General features: G+C 40.9%; 1 protein-coding gene across 4 annotated transcripts; it reads right to left on the reverse strand.

Annotated features, from left to right (window-relative positions):
- Positions 1 to 1429: 1429 nt before the first annotated feature.
- On the reverse strand, positions 1430 to 19488 carry LOC135539901 (E3 ubiquitin-protein ligase DTX3L-like). 4 transcript variants are annotated; one of them, XM_064966138.1, is made up of 15 exons: positions 19380 to 19482; positions 19032 to 19091; positions 13815 to 13891; positions 13629 to 13718; positions 12516 to 12602; positions 6786 to 6911; positions 6639 to 6674; positions 6364 to 6492; positions 5800 to 5850; positions 5496 to 5624; positions 5066 to 5288; positions 4585 to 4727; positions 2905 to 4482; positions 2531 to 2748; positions 1430 to 2348 (listed from the first exon to the last, which is right to left on the reverse strand). In XM_064966138.1, exons 3-15 carry the CDS (start codon positions 13836 to 13838, stop codon positions 2279 to 2281), a joined length of 2904 nt encoding a protein of 967 aa, XP_064822210.1. In that variant the 5' UTR covers positions 13839 to 13891; positions 19032 to 19091; positions 19380 to 19482; the 3' UTR covers positions 1430 to 2278. The 4 variants fall into 4 exon arrangements, with proteins under 4 accessions (XP_064822210.1, XP_064822211.1, XP_064822213.1 ...); XM_064966139.1 differs by lacking the exon at positions 19032 to 19091 and having other exon boundaries at positions 19380 to 19488; XM_064966141.1 differs by lacking the exon at positions 12516 to 12602.
- Between the last annotated feature and the right edge of the window lie 98 nt (positions 19489 to 19586).

A 19586-nucleotide genomic window follows, 5' to 3' on the forward strand; every position in this document is an offset into this window, starting at 1 on the left:
CGCACACACTTTGTCAGTTCTGCCCAGAAATGTTCTGATTCAGGTCAGGGCTTTGTAATGGCCACTCCAATACCTTGACATTGTTGTCCTTAAGCCATTTTGCCACAACTTTGGAAGTATGCTTGGGGTCATTGTCCATTTGGAAGACCCATTTGCGACCAAGCTTTAACTTCCTGACTGATGTATTGAGATATTTCTTCATTATATCCACATAACTTTCCTCCACATGATGCAATCTATTTTGTGAAGTGCACCAGTCCCTCCTGCAGCAAAGCACCCCCACAACATGATGCTGCCACCTCCATGCTTCAAGGTTGGGATGGTGTTCTTCAGCTTGCAAGCCTCCCCCTTTTTCCTCCAAACATAACGACGGTCATTATGGCCAAACGGTTCTATTTTTGTTTCATCAGACCAGAGGACATTTCTCCAAAAAGTACGATCTTTGTCCCCATGTGCAGTTGCAAACCGTAGTCTGGCTTTTTTATGGTGGTTTTGGAGCAGTGGCTTCTTACTTGCTGAGGGTCTTCCAAATGAACAATGACCCCAAGCATACTTCCAAAGTTGTTGCAAAATGGCTTCAGGACAACAATGTCAAGGTATTGGAGTGGCCATCAAAGCCCTAACCTCAACACTATAGAAAATTTGTGGGCAGAACTGAAAGTGTATGCGAACAAGGAGCTTACAAACCTGACCCACTTATTGTGGGAAGCTTGTGGAAGGCTCCCTGAAACATTAGACCCAAGTTAAACCATTTAAAGGCAATGCTACCAAACACTCAATTTGTATCTGTAAACTTCTAACCCACTTGGAATGGGATGAAAGAAATAAAATCTGACACACATCTCTATTATTCTGACATCTCACATTCTTAAAATGACCTAAAACATGGATTTTTTTTTTCTAGAATTAAACTTCAGGAATTGTGAAACTGAGTTTAAATGTATTTGGCTAAGGTATGTGAATTTACGACTTCAACTGTATATCTCCAACCAATAATCACGTCAAACATTTCGGACTCTCCTAGTTCCCATTAGCACGTGAACACGGTATTGGTGCAAGTATGGTTAACTGCATAATTGGAGTGTGTCTGAAAGTGGGGAGTGTGTCTGAAAGTGGTGTTGCAAAAGAAGTGGATGGATAACATCAGCGCTCCATTATTGTTTCGACGCTAAAATGGATAGCAGTTTAGAATAATTAACATGGCAGGTTATGAGAACGAGGTTAAGGTTTGGAATAGGGTTAGGCTTAGCTAAAATGCTACAGTTGTCAAAAATGTACTCATCGTGCAGGGCAACACTCCATTAGTATCGCAGTTTGGTCACCTTTGAACATCAGTCACCTCTCTGGTTGTTTTTATATCTAACTAGACAGGACTCGAGTTGGCATATTGTGGACGATACAACAATTAATACCAAGTTAACCACAAAAGTGAGATCACTGTGTTTTATTCTCATTGCCAATCAAACAAAATTCAAAACAAACTTAAACAAGGGTGAGCATTCGGGTTTATCACACGTGTCCTTCATAAGTGAGCACTGAACCAAGCTTTTCAGTTCCAGCAAGTATCTTTATCTAATGAGAGCTCACCAACTGGTAATTAATATATTGAAGTTGTTTCGACTCAATGTTACTATTTTATTGCCTGGCTCCCCAAACTCCTTGCTCCGGCCGAACGCTGTGCCACGGATGTGAGTTTCCGCAAAAAAGTGAAACTCACCAGCGTGCGGGCGGAGCTAAAGCTGATCACTTTAGTACAACATCCCACATTTAGACTTCACCGCAAAACAAACAATGGCAGTCCTTTCTAAGCCTGAAGTATGTAGAAAACAGCTCAGTTTGTCATTAGGCAAACTATTCTGTATAATTGTTTGATAATTCTGTCAGTGCTTTTTATGTTCCGTACTTCTATAAATTCAATATGTATTTTTGTCATAGCTCTACCTGTCACCCTGCATTCAAGCATCTATTATGAACTACTTGTACACCAATCAAAAGTTTCCATTTGTTAAAAAAAAAAATATTGATCAAAATGGTTCCAGACACACAGATATTCTCAAAGATTATTGGAGTACATTAGTCAAAACAACCCACACTGAGGTTAATGATATTGTAAATATGGCATATTAATCAACAAACATCTTGATTTCATAGAATACATGTCCCCTCCCTGTTTGATTAGAAAGTGTACTGTTATTATGGATCAACTATTTAAAAGGCATCTATTCTAAACAGTTTAAAATCTCAACTGAACTCGTCTGTTTAATTTTCAAGACAGTCTTCATTCAATGCCTTTGGCTTTCAGCTCACTCTTCACTCTGCTCAGGTAGTCAGGGTCAGGATAACCAAAACTGTGGAAAAACACAAAGCACACAATACAATCATGAATTGTTGTTCCCCCAGGCAGGTTACTTGGCACTTCCAAGGCAGTGGAAAATATCCTATTACCCTTTGTAAATGAATCAAATGTAAAATAATTGTCAACTGCTACAGAAGGTTAATATAATCATATCCATAATTTTAGGTATTTTACACTTGTGCCCCTCCATCGATGTTGGTCTTGTGGTGAATGTCGTTCCATGTCACACAGTCGTCTGTCCCAGTGGTTCTGGAGGTCCCAACTGTGAAAATCAGCTTCTGGTTGAAAGCTCTCTCCAGTAACTTCAGCACTTCGTTGCCCTCCTGGTTGTCAGGGAGATAAGCTATTCTATGGGCCCCAATGAACCCTTTTCCAGGGTTGGAATGTTTCTTCTGAAGTCAGGAAAATGTCAAGAAAATGTTTGTCAGTGTAGTTAAACATTTTGCTGTTAACCCTCACTGTGATGATTAGTACAAACAATGCATGATGAGATAATTCAGTGCTGTAAATTTGTTAAATTTATGATGAAAAAAATTAAAGTCTTTTACCGTCTGTTTTCCACTTGGTATATTATAGCTGATAACTATCATGCCTGAGCCACGGTATCCAGGTATGCAGCGGTAACTTTCATGTTTCACATTCATTGTTCCCTCAGGCTGGTCTCCCTCCACCTTTCCAAACACATCATTACACAAAGGACATCTGGGGCCTGAGAATTCCACTGCCTTCCTCAGACAATCTGTGCAAAACTCATGGCTGCAGGACAACTTCCTCTTGTTGATAAATCTGTCCATGCATATGGAGCAATTACCATCTTCAGGCCCTCCTGTTGCTCCTCCATCTCCGACTGCTCCCCCCATGGCTGCTCCAGTGCTGGATCTGTCGCCAGGATACTCAATCTTGTGCTTGTCTTCTTCTTTAAACATAGGCCTTTTCAGCATCATCTCTAGCTCTTTGACAGCAGGGCCCAAATGTTGCGGTAGGCCGATCAGCCTCCAGGGACCATAGTTTTCTCCTGCCCAGACACAGCGGTGTCGAGGGTGGATCTCCTCCAGCTTGTCCCCCACAGTCTTTGCATGGGTAGGGTCCAGCACGTGGCAGCTCATCGCTGATGTCGCAACCTTCTGGTAGAGGTGCATGAGAGCTCTGATGGCGTGGCTTTCCAGAGAGACTGCCGGTGGAGTGTGTGATGTTGTAGGTCTGGTTTTAATTTTTAATTTGCCTGGATACTTTTCCTCCATGAAATCCACTCTAAATTTATTTTTGATTGCTGTTATTTTCTCATGAAAGGCAGATTTCATTAGATCCCAGTGAGTCTGGTTCATGGCCAGCCCATGTGACAAAAGTGGATCTTTGATGTTCATCTCAATCATCCGTGGTGTTTTTGGAGATCTCAAAACAGGTCCTCCAGCAAATCCAGATGCTTTCTCTGTGGAGCTGTGATCCATTCCAAATGTCATTACTGTAGTCTTCATCCCAAGAGCCTTCTCGACTGCCATGATGCTCTGAGCCGGCCCAAACACAACGCAGCCATTGGCAGACACATTTAGTACCAGCCTGGTCTCCTCATTCTGGATGTTTTTCAGTGTATTCATGAGGTCTCCTGGATCCCCAGGTGTCAGATGGGTGGAAATGCTGTCCAAATCAACTACATACTTCTGGAAGAGGTCACTGAACTCCTGGTGGGCTTTGGCCAGCATAACATCTCTGCCTGTTTTCTGTGTGTCCTCTTTGATGGACACCTTCACTTCTGCATTGATTTCGACTCCATTTCTTTTCTCTATGTCCTCCATCTCCTTCCGGTAGGCCTGATTTAAGTACACAAAGTGGATCAGTGGTACTGGAAAGGTAATTTCCTTCTGCCCAGGGTCTTCATGGGTCTTCATTCCATTGTGAGTCATGCTTTGTGCCGCTTCTGCATTATCGTTCCAATCCGCTCCTGGCGAGGTTTCCACTTCCCTGACGGTCTTGGTAAACTCTCTGTGGAACTGGTTCACTTCATCAAAGCTCCATTTTACAGCCAACTTGTGATCGATGGTGTGGTTATGACGGTGAAGGTCAGCCCGTACTTCAGGTTTGTAGCCACCGATGTCAATGCTAGCACTTACAGTTATTGGGAGTTTGACCTAGAGGCAGGGGAAATAATATTTAAAAGATGTACATTATACTTTTTATATTATAGTTGATTTGAAAATGCTGTCAAATAATCACGCATTTGATTTACATACATCCTGTGGCATGTTGGATGTTGGAGGCAAGTCTTCCATTGAGCTGGGTTCACTGTTTGATTGAAACCGCACAGTGGCTGATGTCTTGGCCTTGTCTTTGAAGATCACCCGCGTTTCCTTCAGCTTCAGAAGGTCCTCAACGACTTAACAGGGCAGATGAATAGCAGACAATCACACAATAATAATAATTAAAACTCTTAAGAATAAAAGACAAATGTATTCCCAAATCCAACTTGCTAACAAGGCAAAAAACCTTTGCTAAAGGTTTGGTCATTTAAAACAGGGACACATTGTTTGCATCAATGTTCCACTGGATGTCAGAAGGTGAATTCACCAATTTGTAAGTCGCTCTGGATAAGAGCGTCTGCTAAATGACTTAAATGTAAATGTTAGTGAAGATTATTTTCTTATAGCAGCACCTCTATGTCTTGAGCGTCTCCTCAACATTGAAATGATACAGGTATTAATGCATCCTTCTAACCTGATGGGGGATGTATCTTGACTTCGGCCAAGTCTCCGTTCAGCCTTTCCACGGTGCAATCTGTATCTTTAAAGTTATTATTCAACCACGACTGGAGACTTTTTTGAAGTATAGACTTCCATGACAATATTGCTTTCCCAGGCCACAACACACGGATATAGACTGTAGCCTCATCTAAAGTGGTCTGCTTTTCCTCGGTCTCATCCTTTGCCTGATTCGGGTCCTGAAAAAGTTACATTTGCGTTGTTCAGGTGGCTTAGTAACTGATAAGATAAGAGGATGACGTCATGCTTTCAAGGCAGATATCAGAACCTGATTGACAGGGGCAATAGCAGAAACGGTTGTCTCCTGAGCTTTGCCCAGAGAGTACCACAGTAGTGTCTAAAGCTAGTAAAATGACATCCTTTGATCTGCTAGATAGAATCATTACCACATCCTGAGTGCTTTGGGGGTTGATGGGAGAATGTTGATCTCGCTGTGATTGTTTGTTTCTAGCAGAGCCATTATCCTCTTCAGCAGGATAATCCACACTCATCTCTTTGGAAGAGGATGACCGAGGCTAGAGAGAGTGATGTCAAATATTGTAAATGCCATAAAATATCCACCACCATTCATGCTTTAGAGATATAATTGTTGCCTTAAAGAGATATACATTTGAAAAACGCAAAAAAAAAGAAAACCAGTAAAGTACATTCATCAGATTTTCACAGCTAACAAAAGACAAAATTACTAACATTGCCAAAGTGTCTGGGGTCATACAGGGGTGCTTGATACAGGTCTGGGTCCTGGAAACAACAGAATATTAATATGATGTTAATCATTAGAGAGACAACTATGGATTTTAACATATGAAAATAGTGATTTGTCTGGTGAATGTGTGCCCTTGTTGCACAATAATCAATGTATTATACAAATATTCACAGCTTTATTATTAGCATAATAAAGAATCCCCATAGAAATATATCAGTTTAAGTAGAGATGTTTTTTCCCCCCAGGCCACACTACACTGACAGACTGTAGCCTCATCTAGAGGTCCAGTGGTCTGCTTTTCCCCTCTCTCGTCTTTTGCCTGATTCAGGTCCTGAAAAAATTACATGTAATTATTTTTGCGGTGTTCAGGTGGCTTAGTAACTGATAAGATAAGAGGATGACGTCATGCTTTCAAGGCAGATATCAGAACCTGATTGACAGGGGCAATAGCAGAAACGGTTGTCTCCTGAGCTTTGACCAGAGAGTACTACAGTAGTGTCTAAAACTAGTAAAATGACATCCTTTGATCTGCTAGATAGAATCATTACCACATCCTGAGTGCTTTGGGGGTTGATGGGAGAATGTTGATCTCGCTGTGATTGTTTGTTTCCAGCAGAGCCATTATCTCCTTCAGCAGGATAATCCACACTCATCTCTTTGGAAGAGGATGAATGAGGCTAGAGAGAGTGATGTCAAATATTGTACATGTTGTAAAATATCTACCATCATTAATGCTTCAAGAGATATACTTTTAGCCTTATGGAGATATATATTCTAAAAACACCAATAAAAAGAAAACATGTAATGCTGAGGGATGCTTCACCTTAAAGTCATTATCTGCTTGATACAGGTCAGGGTCCTGGATTATAACATGTGGAAATAATGATTTGTCCAGTGAATGTGTGCCCTTGTTGCACATTAATATGTATTATACAAATATTCACAGCTGTCTAAAAATAAAATGACTAACATCATCAGAGCTTGGGATATTAACACAGGTTGCTGAAGGTGTCCCTCCTCCAAAAGTCTGGGAGAACCGATCGGCAGTCTCTCGGGCTGATGCGTCTTCTTCAGACACGTCCTCGGGTATTTCTGCCTGAAGGAATAACTGAACATCAGTATGAGCGGCAATTCTAGTCCAAAAAAGGAAGCCACTTTGGACAGTCCAATAGAAAAACTTGATTATTGGTTTGATAATAATCCTGTTTTTTCAGAGATTAGTTGAGTCACAGTATCATGAGGTCATGTAATACATACACTTCAGGTCCCTGAGGCGTAACTAAGGTTAATGTCCGCACACCGTGGAAATCTCATCAGCATAATACAAATACCCCCATATAAATCTGACATTTTAAACTAAACTCAGCAAATAAAGAACAGTTCTCACTGTCAACTGTGTTTATTTTCAGCAAACTTAACATATGTTCATACAAATATTTACACAAGATTCAACATAAACTGAACATGTTCCACAGACATGTGACTAACAGAAATGGAATAATGTGTCCTGTACAAGGGGGGGGGGGGTCAAAATCAAAAGTAACAGTCAGTATCTGGTGTGGCCACCAGCTGCATTAAGTACTGCAGTGCATCTCCTCATGGACTGCACCAGATTTGCCAGTTCTTGCTGTGAGATGTTACCCCACTCTTCCACCAAGGCACCTGCAAGTTCCCGGATTTTCTGGCGGGAATGGCCCTAGCCCTCCCCCTCCGATCCAACAGGTCCCAGGCATGCTCAATGGGATTGAGATCAGGGCTCTTCGCTGGCCATGGCAGAACACTGACATTCCTGTCTTGCAAGAAATCACGCACAGAACGAGCAGTATGGCTGGTGGCATTGTCATGCCAGGATGAGCCTGCAGGAAGGGTACCACATGGGGGAGGAGGATGTCTTCCCTGTAACGCACAGCATTGAGATGGACTGAGCTTGTTGTCATTGCAGGCAGATGATGCTGTGACACACCGCCCCAGACCATGACGGACCCTCCACCTCGATCCCGCTCCAGGGTACAGGCCTCGGTGTAACGCTCATTCCTTCGACGATAAACGCCAATCCAACCATCACCCCTGGTGAGACAAAACCGCGACTCATCACTTTTTGCCAGTCCTGTCTGGTCCAGCGACGGTTGGTTTGTGCCTATAGGCGATGATGTTGCCGGTGATGTCTGGTGAGGACCTGCCTTACAACAGGCCTACAAGCCCTCAGTCCAGCCTCTCTCAGCCTATTGCGGACAGTCTGAGCACTGATGGAGGGATTGTGCGTTCCTGGTGTAACTCGGGCAGTTATTGTTGCCATCCTATACTGGTCCTTCAGGTGTGATGTTCGGATGTACCGATCCTGTGCAGGTGTTGTTACACGTGGTCTGCCACTGCGAGGATGATTAGCTGTCCGTCCTGTTTCCCTGTAACGCTGTCTTAGGCGTCTCACAGTACGGACATTGCAATTTATTGCCCTGGCCACATCTGCAGTCCTCATGCCTCCTTGCAGCATGCCTAATGCACATTCACGCAGATAAGCAGGGACCCTGGGCATCTTTATTTTGGTGTTTTTCAGAATCAGTAGAAAGGCCTCTTTAGTGCCCTAAGTTTTCAAAACTGTGACCTGAATTTCGGATTGTTCCACAGGTGCATGTTCATTAATTGTTTATGATTAATTGAACAAGCATGGGAAATATTGTTTAAACCCTTTACAATGAAGATCTGTGAAGTTATTTGGATTTTAACTAATTATCTTTGAAAGACAGGGTCCTGAAAAAGGGTTTAGGTATTTCTTTGCATTGGATGTGCCTCAATCCACCGTATCCGCCTATGTCCCACTTCCACATTTGCGGTGAAAATCAAATCAAATTTTCAAACGTTATCAATGTTGTAACTTTAATGTGTTTGAGTTAATGTTTAAGTTTATTATTTGAACTGTATCTAAAGATATTTCTTTAGATTTATTTGCATATGTAATTGTATTGGGTTGTGTTGAATTACGCTTTTTGGGACTGCAAGTCCCAGAATGCCTTGCGAGAGGAATGAGTGATAACACGCCAATTATGTGCAGGTGTTTAGTGATTGTAGCTGACTTTCCGACAGCATCTTACCTGCATTGCTCTGTACCAAAACAATTGTTGTAAAAGGTAACGTGAACCAGTATTCTTACTAAAAGAAGCTTTCGTATCAAATCCGACGTCCCGAGTCATTATTTGAAGTTAGTTAATCTAAAAATCTAATTGTATTTGTCACATGTGCCGAATACAACAGGTGTAGACCTTAGTGAAATGTTTACCAACAAGCCCTTAACACTTATTTTTCTTACAACTGCATTGTTGGTAAGTAAAACAATAAGTCAAAAAATATCATTAAAGAGCAGCAGTAAAATAACAGCAGCGAGGCTATATACAGGGGTACCAGTACAGATTCAATGTGCGGGGGCACCGGTTAGTTGAGGTAATATGTACATGTAGGTAGAGTTAAAGTGACTATGCATAGACAATAAACAGAGAGTAGTAGCAGTATAAAAGGGGGGGGGGACAATGCAAATAGTCTGAGTTTTCTGTTCAATACAGGATACAATGTAAGATTATGCTGCTCACCTTCAAGGCCCTCAAGGGGATGCGCCTAAATACACATGCCAACTTCTAGAGAATTATTCCCCAGCACGCACACTATGATCATCAGACTCAGCCTGGTCACACTAGCATGGGTGACAGGGCCTTCTGACATGAGGCCCCTCAGCTCTGGAATGCTCCACCAACACGCCAAATCAAACTTTGTCACATGCGCCAAATACAACAAGTGCAGACCTTACCGTGAAATGCTTACATACAAGCCCTTAACCAACAGTGCAGTTCAAGAAGAGTTAAGAAAATATTTACCAAATAAACTAAAGTAAAAAATGTATCAAAAGTAACAATAACGAGGCTATATACAGGAGGTACCGAGTCAGTGTTAGGGGGTACAGGTTAGAGGTGTATTGAGATCTGCTAACTTCTGTCTGTAGCGTCCAAACAGTTTGGGCTACATACTAATATGACCCCTCTGTTGGAAAGGTGAGACTCCCACGAACACCTACATGTTGTTTTGCTTTAGGATGTCCACAAGCCTCACAAGACTCATCTGAATGGAAGTACACTACCGGTCAAAAGTTAACACCTAACACCTTCAAAAGGTTTTTCTTTATTTATACTATTTTCTACATTGTTTTGATGTCTTCACTGTTATTCTACAATGAGATAATACATATGGAATCATGTAGTAAGCAAAGTGTTAAACAAATCAAAATATATTTTACATTTGAGGCCAAGTTCTCATTTACAACTGTGACCTGGCAAAGCAGTGCAACAAAAACAACAGAGTTACACGTGGGATAAACAAACGTACAGACAATAACACAGAAACATCTATATACAGTGTGTGCAAATGTAGTAATATTAGGGAGGTAAGGCAATAAATAGGCCATAGTGGCAAAATAATTACAATTTGGCATTAACGAGTGATAGATGTGCAAGTAGAGATACTGGTGTGCAAAAGAGCAAAAATAAATAATATGGGGATGAGGTAGTTGGATGGGCTAGCTTCATGAGGTAGTCACCTGAAATGTGGGGGGGGTATACAGAAGTCCTATTTGGTAAAAGACCAAGTCCATATTATGGCAAGAACAGATCAAATAAGCAAAGAGAAACAACAGTCCATCATTCCTTTAAGACATGAAGGTCAGTCAATCGGGAACATTTCTAAAAACGTTGAAAGTTTTGTCAAGTGCAGTCGCAAAAACCATCAAACGCTATGATGAAACGGGTTCTCATGAGGACCGCCACAGGAATGGAAGACCCAGAGTTACCTCTGCTGTAGAGGATAAGTTCATTAAGAGTTACCAGCCTCAGAAATTGCAGCCCAAATAAATGCTTCACAGAGTTCAAGTAACAGACACATCTCAACATCAACTGTTCAAAGGAGACTGTGTGAATCAGGCCTTCATGGTCAAATTGCTGCAAAGAAACCACTACTAAAGGACACTAATAAGAAGAAGATACTTTCTTGGGCCAAGAAACAAAAGCAATGGACATTAGACCGGTGGAAATTTGTCCTTTGGTCTGGAGTACAAATTGGAGATGTTCCATCTTTTGTTCCATCTGCAGTGTCTTTGTGAGACGAGGTGTGGGTGAACGAATGATCTCCACATGTGTATTTCCCACCGTAAAGCATGGAGGTGGTGGTGTTATGGTGTGGGGGTGCTTTGCTGGTGACACTGTTTTATTTAGAACTCAAGGCACACTTAAACAGCATGGCTACCACAGCATTCTGCAGCGATACGCCATCCCATCTGGTTTGGGCGTAGTGGGACTATCATTTGGTTTTCAACAGGAAATTGACCCAACGCATCTCCACCAAGAAGGAGAGTGATGGAGTGCTGCATCAGATGACCTGGCCATCACAATCCCCCAACCAAATTGAGATGGTTTGGGATGAGTCGGAACACAGAGTGAAGGAAAAGCAGCCAACAAGTGCTCAGCATATGTGGGAACTCCTTCAAGACTGTTGGAAAAGCATTCCAGGTGATGCTGGTTGAGAGAATGCCAGAATTATGCAAAGCTGTCATCAAGGTAAAGGGTGAGTATTTGATGAATCTCAAATATATTTTGATTTGTTTAACACTTCTTTGGTTACCACATGATTCCATATGTGTTCTCATTATTTTGATGTCTTCACTATTATTCTACAATGTAGAAAATAATATAAATAAATAAAAACTATTGAATGTGTTGAAGGTGTTCAAAAACTTTTGACTGGTAGTGTATATCCGGCTTTAACTTCTTCACAACAGTATCTCGGACCTGCCTGGTGTGTTCCTTGTTCTTCATGATGCTCTCTGCGCTTTAAACGGACCTCTGAGACTATCACAGTACAGGTACATTTATACGGAGACTTGATTACACACAGGTGGATTGTATTTATCATCATTAGTCATTTAGGTCAACATTGGATCATTCAGAGATCCTCACTGAATTTCTGGAGAGAGTTTGCTGCACTGAAAGTAAAGGGGCTGAATAATTTTGCACGCCCAATTTTTTGTTTTTGTTTTGTTTTTTGTTAAAAAAGTTTGAAATATCCAATAAATGTCGTTCCACTTCATGATTGTGTCCCACTTGTTGTTGATTCTTCACAAAAAAATACAGTTTTATATCTTTATGTTTGAAGCCTGAAATGTGGCAAAAGGTCGCAAAGTTCAAGGGGGCCGAATACTTTCGCAAGGCACTGTACATGTCAAGAAAAATAACAAAATGTTCCCCCCCAGGTTAGACAGGGGCTTAGAATGTTTAGTGCCAAAAATAAGGGGATATATATATATATAAAAAAATGTTTCCTAGTCTTTCTTATATCTCTCAGATACAGGACAGACACATCAGACCAAACTTCCTTTAGATTTTCTTTATGGGTCTATCTGGTACATGCAGTGAATCTGTTATTCAATCCGTTTGTGTGAGCTAATATATTTCGATACTTCAAGGGGTCTGAAAATTCTAAATCAAATAGCAAAATTAGCCTTGGTATGACCTTCTTTTTTTTAAAGATCCTATAGCTTAGTAAACCCCCCAACCCTGTCCCGGCTTAGATTTACGGGTTAAATGACACTGTTTACAGCTCTCAAAAGATACTGAGCATCAGTAAGCGGTGCTAGTATACCACAATAGAGTCCTATAAAACTCCTTACCTTGTAAGTAAAAGCACTTTGAGAAACACTAGACCGTTGAGGCTGTGACTGTATCACTGTTACAGGGCCACTGGATGTTCCTGTGGGCTGGGAGAGACAGTGGAGAGCACTTTTATTTAACCATCATAAACCTGTGCCTTCACAAAGTTATAGTTCTTATTATATTGGTGAATTCTCTCTCTTAGTGGCTCTGAACTGAAGTCTTAGGACAAGGCTCGGGACGCACTCTATTGCTCCATTGAGGATGCTTTTTAGTCCAGTAGTAGGTGAAGGCCAGGATTCAAGCCGATCCCTCATTGTCGGCAATGCAAAACCAGCCGCAAATCAGTTGTTTATGTCAAATGGTTGGTCTATTTCAGTCTTCTGCAATGTATATAAATTCTAATATTGGGATGCAAACTCAAAATTGAATACATTTCAACTCTATATCTGACATGGTACAGGTGTCTTATTTTTTTTAAAGCCCATAACCATGTGTATGAGGTGTATACTTTTGTTTCAAAGTAGATTTGTTTAAGACTTCCAAGAAACACTCTGTGACCCTGATTTAGCTTAATAGCAAAAGGTTAAAAGCAACAATACCCGCATTCAAGAGATCACATTCACGGTAAACGCTCCACATGTTGGCTCAATAGCAAACTGCCTTTACATTTACATTACATTTACATTTAAGTCATTTAGCAGACGCTCTTATCCAGTGCATAAATAGTGCATGGTCGACACACTGCGAATGGATAGAATCCAAGCCTAAGGCCTATATTCAATCAGTTCCAGCGCTAACCCGCAATAACTGACAAATGCATAGCCGTTTCTTTGCTTTTGTTTCGGTGATGTCGGGCGTGTAACTGCATTGGAGAAGCTGTCAAATCGATGAACGGTTGTGCCTCCTCAACATGTGGTTAACGCAATAGCCTACATTTTCACATTCTAAATAGAAGTAGCCTACCCCGAGACAAAAGTGTTTAGTCATAATTAGAGCACAAGAACATTGTAGGCCTTTATGAAATACTGTTAGTTGATGTTAACCCTAAATACCCAAATTAAGTCACCGGTTTTAATAATGTCACACCGGTGTAACATATGCTACCCCTGGTCCCATCCTTTGATACCTACCACATGAATCTGTATTTGCGAAAGGTCATGGGGTCGTTGCTGTTCTGGTCCAGAGACTTCATGGTTTCTGTTCATCTCTGCAGTTGATGTCTTGAAAGGAATAATGATTGTTAAGTTGTCATCTTAAGTTTTTTTTAGGATAAAAATGTTCCATGATCTAGCCACAATACAAGTGCATATACTCACATCCATGTCCTCTACGTCTGACATGTTCAGTCTCTGTGCTTACACCACTCAAGACGTCACTTTCACTTCAGCCAGTCCTAAACACCATAGGTTTAGCATTTTAATTGCCCATTTGAACACAATGCACATCAGGCTGGTATGTGAAAAACTACTATGTGTGTGAAATTAGAACTAAAATTTTCATTGTATTATCATAAAGTATAGAAAAGGCAATTGCTTTCTCTGGCTATTAGGGGACACTGGGTTGGTTCTCACTTTTCTATTACTCTTGTGTTCCTCAGCATGTCTTAAGCCCCGTTTATACCCGGTTCTGACAGGCATCATTTGTCCTGATCTTGTCCACATTCTGATTGTGCCCACATTTCCAGACAGGTGTAGATGATTAAAATACACATTGTGGTCTGATTGTGATCAGATCTTCCTCAACACCTTCGGAGGTCGTCAGGCACGGATTGGGTCTGGATATATTACAAGTATAGATGATTCTTTAAATCATCATTATCCCACATTCTAAAATCACTGACAGGTGACCCCATTGACTTATGACATCAATGTGTCTTAAAATAAATAAACATTTTGAAAGAATAGCAGTCAAACAATTTGCATACAGGGAAGGACCAGGAAATGTGGTCACAACGAGGACACAAATAAAAGACATTTTAATAACATGTAGACACTATTTCTGAAGATGTGGGCACGATCGGAATGTGAATGTCAGGGCAAAGGACACGTTAGCTGCAGGTATAAACTAGGCTTTGGACTCCTTTAAAGCGGCAAGCAGTAGTTAAAGCAATTTCCCCACCCCTGTTCTGGTAAAAATCTGAGGGATGGGGCTGTAGAAATATAACCATTCTCAGATGTATAAACAGAGCTATGGATGCAAGGACTGACCAACCACGATATCAAAATTATAGTTGAAACCATGTTTTAAGGTTGGTTTACATTTACATTGTTTACAGACATTGGAGTAAAACAAGCTTATATATTTGGGGTTCTGATGGGGTACCACAGTTGATACAAACTCATGAGGCATTTATTTAGAAGTTATATTCTTCAAGAATCGATGGGTTCATATCATTAATTTATGAGTCAAAATGGATGTATCAATCGCAGATTTCCCCTTCAAAGATGTTTTTCTTTCAACATTATTGCCCAGCACCCTCCTTATCTGAAGTTATATTGGCCTAACTTGACAACCAACCCAGTCTGCGCTTACCTGACAGACAACACTGAACAATTTACACCTGAGTATGTGAGTGGAGTTGAGCAGTTGGAAATCCCACTCATCGCTCATGGAAATGTCTGGCGCTCCACGTCCTTTCCAACTGCTCAGCTAAAAACCACTCCGTGCTCACAGCGGGGGAAAAAGTCACTCCAAATTCGCTCCATTAACTAAAATCACAATTTAACCAACGCCTATTTATTTTTGTGACTAACTGGATCAATGATTATGGTATTGTACACGGTAGATAAGAGTAGTCTATAGTCTACAATAATTCTGTAATTGAATGTGCTGTAGTATTACAATTTCATTCATCAATGAAATAAATTAATTGGGATGTAGGCTACTTCATTCAGCGAATACTGAATATATTGCTATCTCTGGGAATATGTTAATGACGGCTTTTCATAAAAAAATATTTGCTGCCTTTGTAGTAAGGTTGGTAATACGAGAGGTCTTCGGACTTAACATTTTTGTATTATTTTCTTTGAAAGAACTAGTGGGTTTTGAGTGCTTCTCCCCTATTTGGGAAGTTGTCTGCCTGCTCCTCAGTCTGAGAGAAGGTTTGTGTCTCCTTCCTCTGTATATAAAAACTGTATAACACAAGTGTTTTTGGAAAACTGGTTCATATATCCGAAAGTCAATAGCGAATGTGGCTATGTATACTTCCCAAATGGGGCGGGAGGGTAGCCTAGTGGTTAGAGAGTTGGACTAGTAACCGACAGGTTGCAAGTTCAAATCCCCGAGCTGACAAGGTACAAATCTGTCGTTCTGCCCCTGAACAAGCGGTTAACCCACTGTTCCTAGGCCGTCATTGAAAATAAGAATTTGTTTTTAACTGACTTGCCTAATTAACTAAAAGTTTTTAAAAAATGTTACTGATACTCCACCTGATGTGGTGGAAGTTGTCGAAACAGATCAGAACACCTTGACTGTGGTCTTTGAAGGATGTAGGGGTTTTTGACCAGGGAAAATGTATTTTCTGACCTATAAGATATGTATTTATATTATCAATCAAGGTGAGACTGAACATGGACAAGGCGCATGAGAAAAAGGGAGAGCCACCGGTGAAGAATCAAGGGGACCAAGTGCTTTGACATCCGGGCGAATGACTTGGTTTGGAAGAAGGGCGAAAGGAAGGTGAGCCCCGGGAAAGCTTGGTGCTCCTAGCTGGGGTCACCATCAGATAAGGTGAATATAAAAATCTCATAACTATTTGCATTTGCCGCCTCGTGTTGGGCGGCATCGCCATGCTGTCAATAATACCCAACACTGGCCCAAGGGTTCCTCAAAATAGTCAATCTCAAGACTAACCACTGGGCCACGTTAAGTAACCGCTACTTCCAGTGTACGAAAGACTACTGAGAATAAATATTAGTTCATCCTGGGAGAGCTGTAACTCAGCCCACCGGTGATGTGGAGCAGAGCATGCTGGGCAATCTCTGAGTAGAAGGATGAGTTCCAGCCATCTCCTGTGATTACCTCTAGTTAGCATTCTTTGTTTTAGCCAAGGCCAGTGTGCGTCCTTCAGAAATGTGAGTTCATATTTCTTACAATACATGTGTTATGGACGCACTCCGTTGTTATGCTAATTAGCGTTATTAGCGTAGTCTTATGCCCTGTGGTTATATGGATGTATACTTATTGTGGGTATTTTGTTAGCAATGAGCCTTGTGGATGCATTATACATTCAAGTTCATGCAGTAGTGTGAGGATGATGGTGCTGTGTAGTTGCACTCCTCTGATCATTCCTTAGTGAAGTCACAGCCATGTTGTTAGGTTGTATTGCCCTGTGCAGCAGATAAGATATAAATAATATGGCTACAATTGGTTATGTAATTGGAGGTTGTATTAAGCCTATACCTGCCATTTACTATTGTATTTCATTTCCCCCTTTTCAGAACCACACAAACTCTTAGTTAACACAATTGTTAAGCCATACACTGTGCTGTGCTGTTACTGCTCTGTGAATCAGCGTCATTAAACAACCTCAACTGGAATCATACCGGTCTGTCATCTGTGCTCTTACAAGCACCTGGGAGAGAACACAGTGCTAAGTAAAACCTAACCCTAAATAATATACAGTCCACCAAGTCATCAACTAGCTCCAGGTAGGTACTGTTAAGGTATATGACTCCAGTGGTCATGACACCACCCTGGAGTTTCTCTCACAACTCATCTATCTTTGAGGGATCATCCCTTATCCTTTCTTTTCTGTCTGCCATTAACATTACTGCATGTCTAATCAAACATTTAAATGATTCAATAACTGTATTTTTACATATCTGATAATCCTTTAACCTGTGTGTTTGCTTGTTTACGTCTGTCTCCTACCCTGTTCCCTTTACTCTGCTCCTGTTCTCCAGGACCTAGGGGTTCTGCCCAACACCCAGACATGGATCCAGCTGATGTCCTTCATTACCAACCACCCCCCAACTTTTCATTACATCAGCTACTGTTATTGTCAAGTTGTCATTATCTGCTAAGAGCAAGAAAACTATCGTACAGGGAACATAATGTGAGATGCACAGATTAGCTAAAAACAGTAGCACTGCAAACACTCAGAACAAAGACGGCAGCAGCACCTGGACTTTGCAGTTTCCCTCTTCGAGTCCACCTTCCAAGACTGACTACGTGATGAAAACAAGTGACAAGCAGAACCTCCCATCCACACAATACCCACCACCTCTCTATTCCACACATTGAAATTCAGTATTTCAGTCTGATTGCCATGTGAGTGTACAAAAAATTCTGAAAGTAAATTGACACACATGCACCAAAAAAATTAAGTTTATGAATTTAAATCTAAAATATTGCCAGATTGGTTTTCACAGCTGTTTCATAAGGTGTTAATTATTGTAAATTGTAACTTATCCCTGATGGTATTTGTTAGTTCAACATTGTTGTATCATAGGACATACAATAGATATATTCAACCACAAGGGTGTACTAATGAGCTGAGTTTTTTTAAATCATAAGAGGACTAATATTATTTCAGTTTAGCTAAGGAAAGGCCTGTTTAAAATGAAAAACATGCCAGCCAGGCAAGCCAGTGTACAATCAAATGTATTTGCATATGAATGGAGTGGAATGTGGACGTCTTTGTGATCTGTAAGGTAAGTAACAATTCAGTTGACCGTTTTATGTGTGAATTAATTGTCGGAGTAGAGGACCTTGTGCATTTCAGGTAAAACAACAACTCAATGTTTATATCCCAGGACAAATTTGCTATCAACAGCAAGCTAGCTAAATAGGACAAATTAGCTAAATTGCCATAAAGGTTTAATGCTTTTCGACCTGTCCCCAAATTAATGTAATTGCTTGTTTGTTTTGATATTTAAACCTGTGTGTCGTGATCGCGTTTGGTGTGGTGGGACAAAATAATTTATTCACGATGGCGCACACGCGCAGCCGGTTTGGGTTCCATGTAACACACACCTGTCTGGGCGGGTCGCTACAATACAACATACATGCAAACTAACACTATATCTACATGACGTGAACGAGCCGGTAGTTTGACGACTTAGGGAAAAAAAAAACTTTTCTCCATTGACAGTCCATGTTAATACATAGTGGTATTTTATGGCGCTAGGAAGACGTTAGGTGACTTCATGGAGAGGTATCAGTAGCTTCACGAGTATTATTTATGACCTTCATCCCCCCCCCATACACTCCAGTCAAATAGGGATACTCTGCTTTACACACACCTCGAATGCAATGTCGATACAAATAAGATTGTGTATTGTCTCTTGTATTAAAACAGATATGGGATCAACTCAATGTTTTATGTAGCCTGCTTTACTGCCCAAATACAGAAAATAGTATCACTTTCGTTTTACACAGAATTGATCATCTTTGCATATCGATTAAAATGAATCCACAAAATTCTAGTAAACAGTTGCTTTCGTGATAGGCTGGTAAAAGTTCTAGAACCACATACAACCCTAAAAGAAAAGAAAATATATACAATTTAGGTGCGATTAAAGTTTACTTACAAGTGCGCACTGCGTGGCGTTCTCACTCAAAATTCTTGCAACATATTTTGACAACTGGGGCTGTACAAGAAAACGAAAATGAAAGACTGCCAGCTAACGTTACTGCTGACTACTGTAGCTAGCAAGTTGGCTAACTGACTAGAGCTAGCAGGTTACTGGCTATAATCATGATAGCCAGTGAAAGTAATTAGTCCCTCAAGGTAACTAACGCTAGCTAGTGAAAGTAAATCACGTTAGTCCCTCAACCTGCTACAAACTTTCTACGTTACTTTCTGTAGCTAGATCTTCTGTCTGGCTGGTGCCTATTGATACTGTTTGTGTTTGTGGGTTCAGACGTAGAAATCTCACCTTTCTGCAGCAGGTACCTCTGGGCTGGGGACTTCGTTTTGTAGCAGGTTGAGACTAAGGTTAACTTACTTCCGCTAGCTACTAAACACAGCCATTAATGCACCGTGAATATTATATTAGGGGGCGTGTACTTCCAGGTATGAACAAAAATAAAAAATGGGCTACGTTTTTTCGTTTGTTTTGTTTCTGTTACTCGATGTACAATTT

The sequence above is a fragment of the Oncorhynchus masou genome, chromosome 5 (genome assembly GCF_036934945.1).
Source record: "Oncorhynchus masou masou isolate Uvic2021 chromosome 5, UVic_Omas_1.1, whole genome shotgun sequence".
Taxonomy (NCBI): Eukaryota; Metazoa; Chordata; class Actinopteri; order Salmoniformes; family Salmonidae; genus Oncorhynchus; species Oncorhynchus masou.

Coding starts and splice junctions, on each gene's coding strand:
- LOC135539901 (XM_064966139.1), bottom strand. CDS start 13,838: ATGTCAGACGTAGAGGACATGGAT. Junction 5,289..5,495: donor CCCAAAGCACTCAGGATGTG/GTAATGATTCTA, acceptor TAACTTTTTCAG/GACCCGAATCAGGCAAAGGA. Junction 4,728..5,065: donor CAAGATACATCCCCCATCAG/GTTAGAAGGATG, acceptor TGCCCTGTTAAG/TCGTTGAGGACCTTCTGAAG.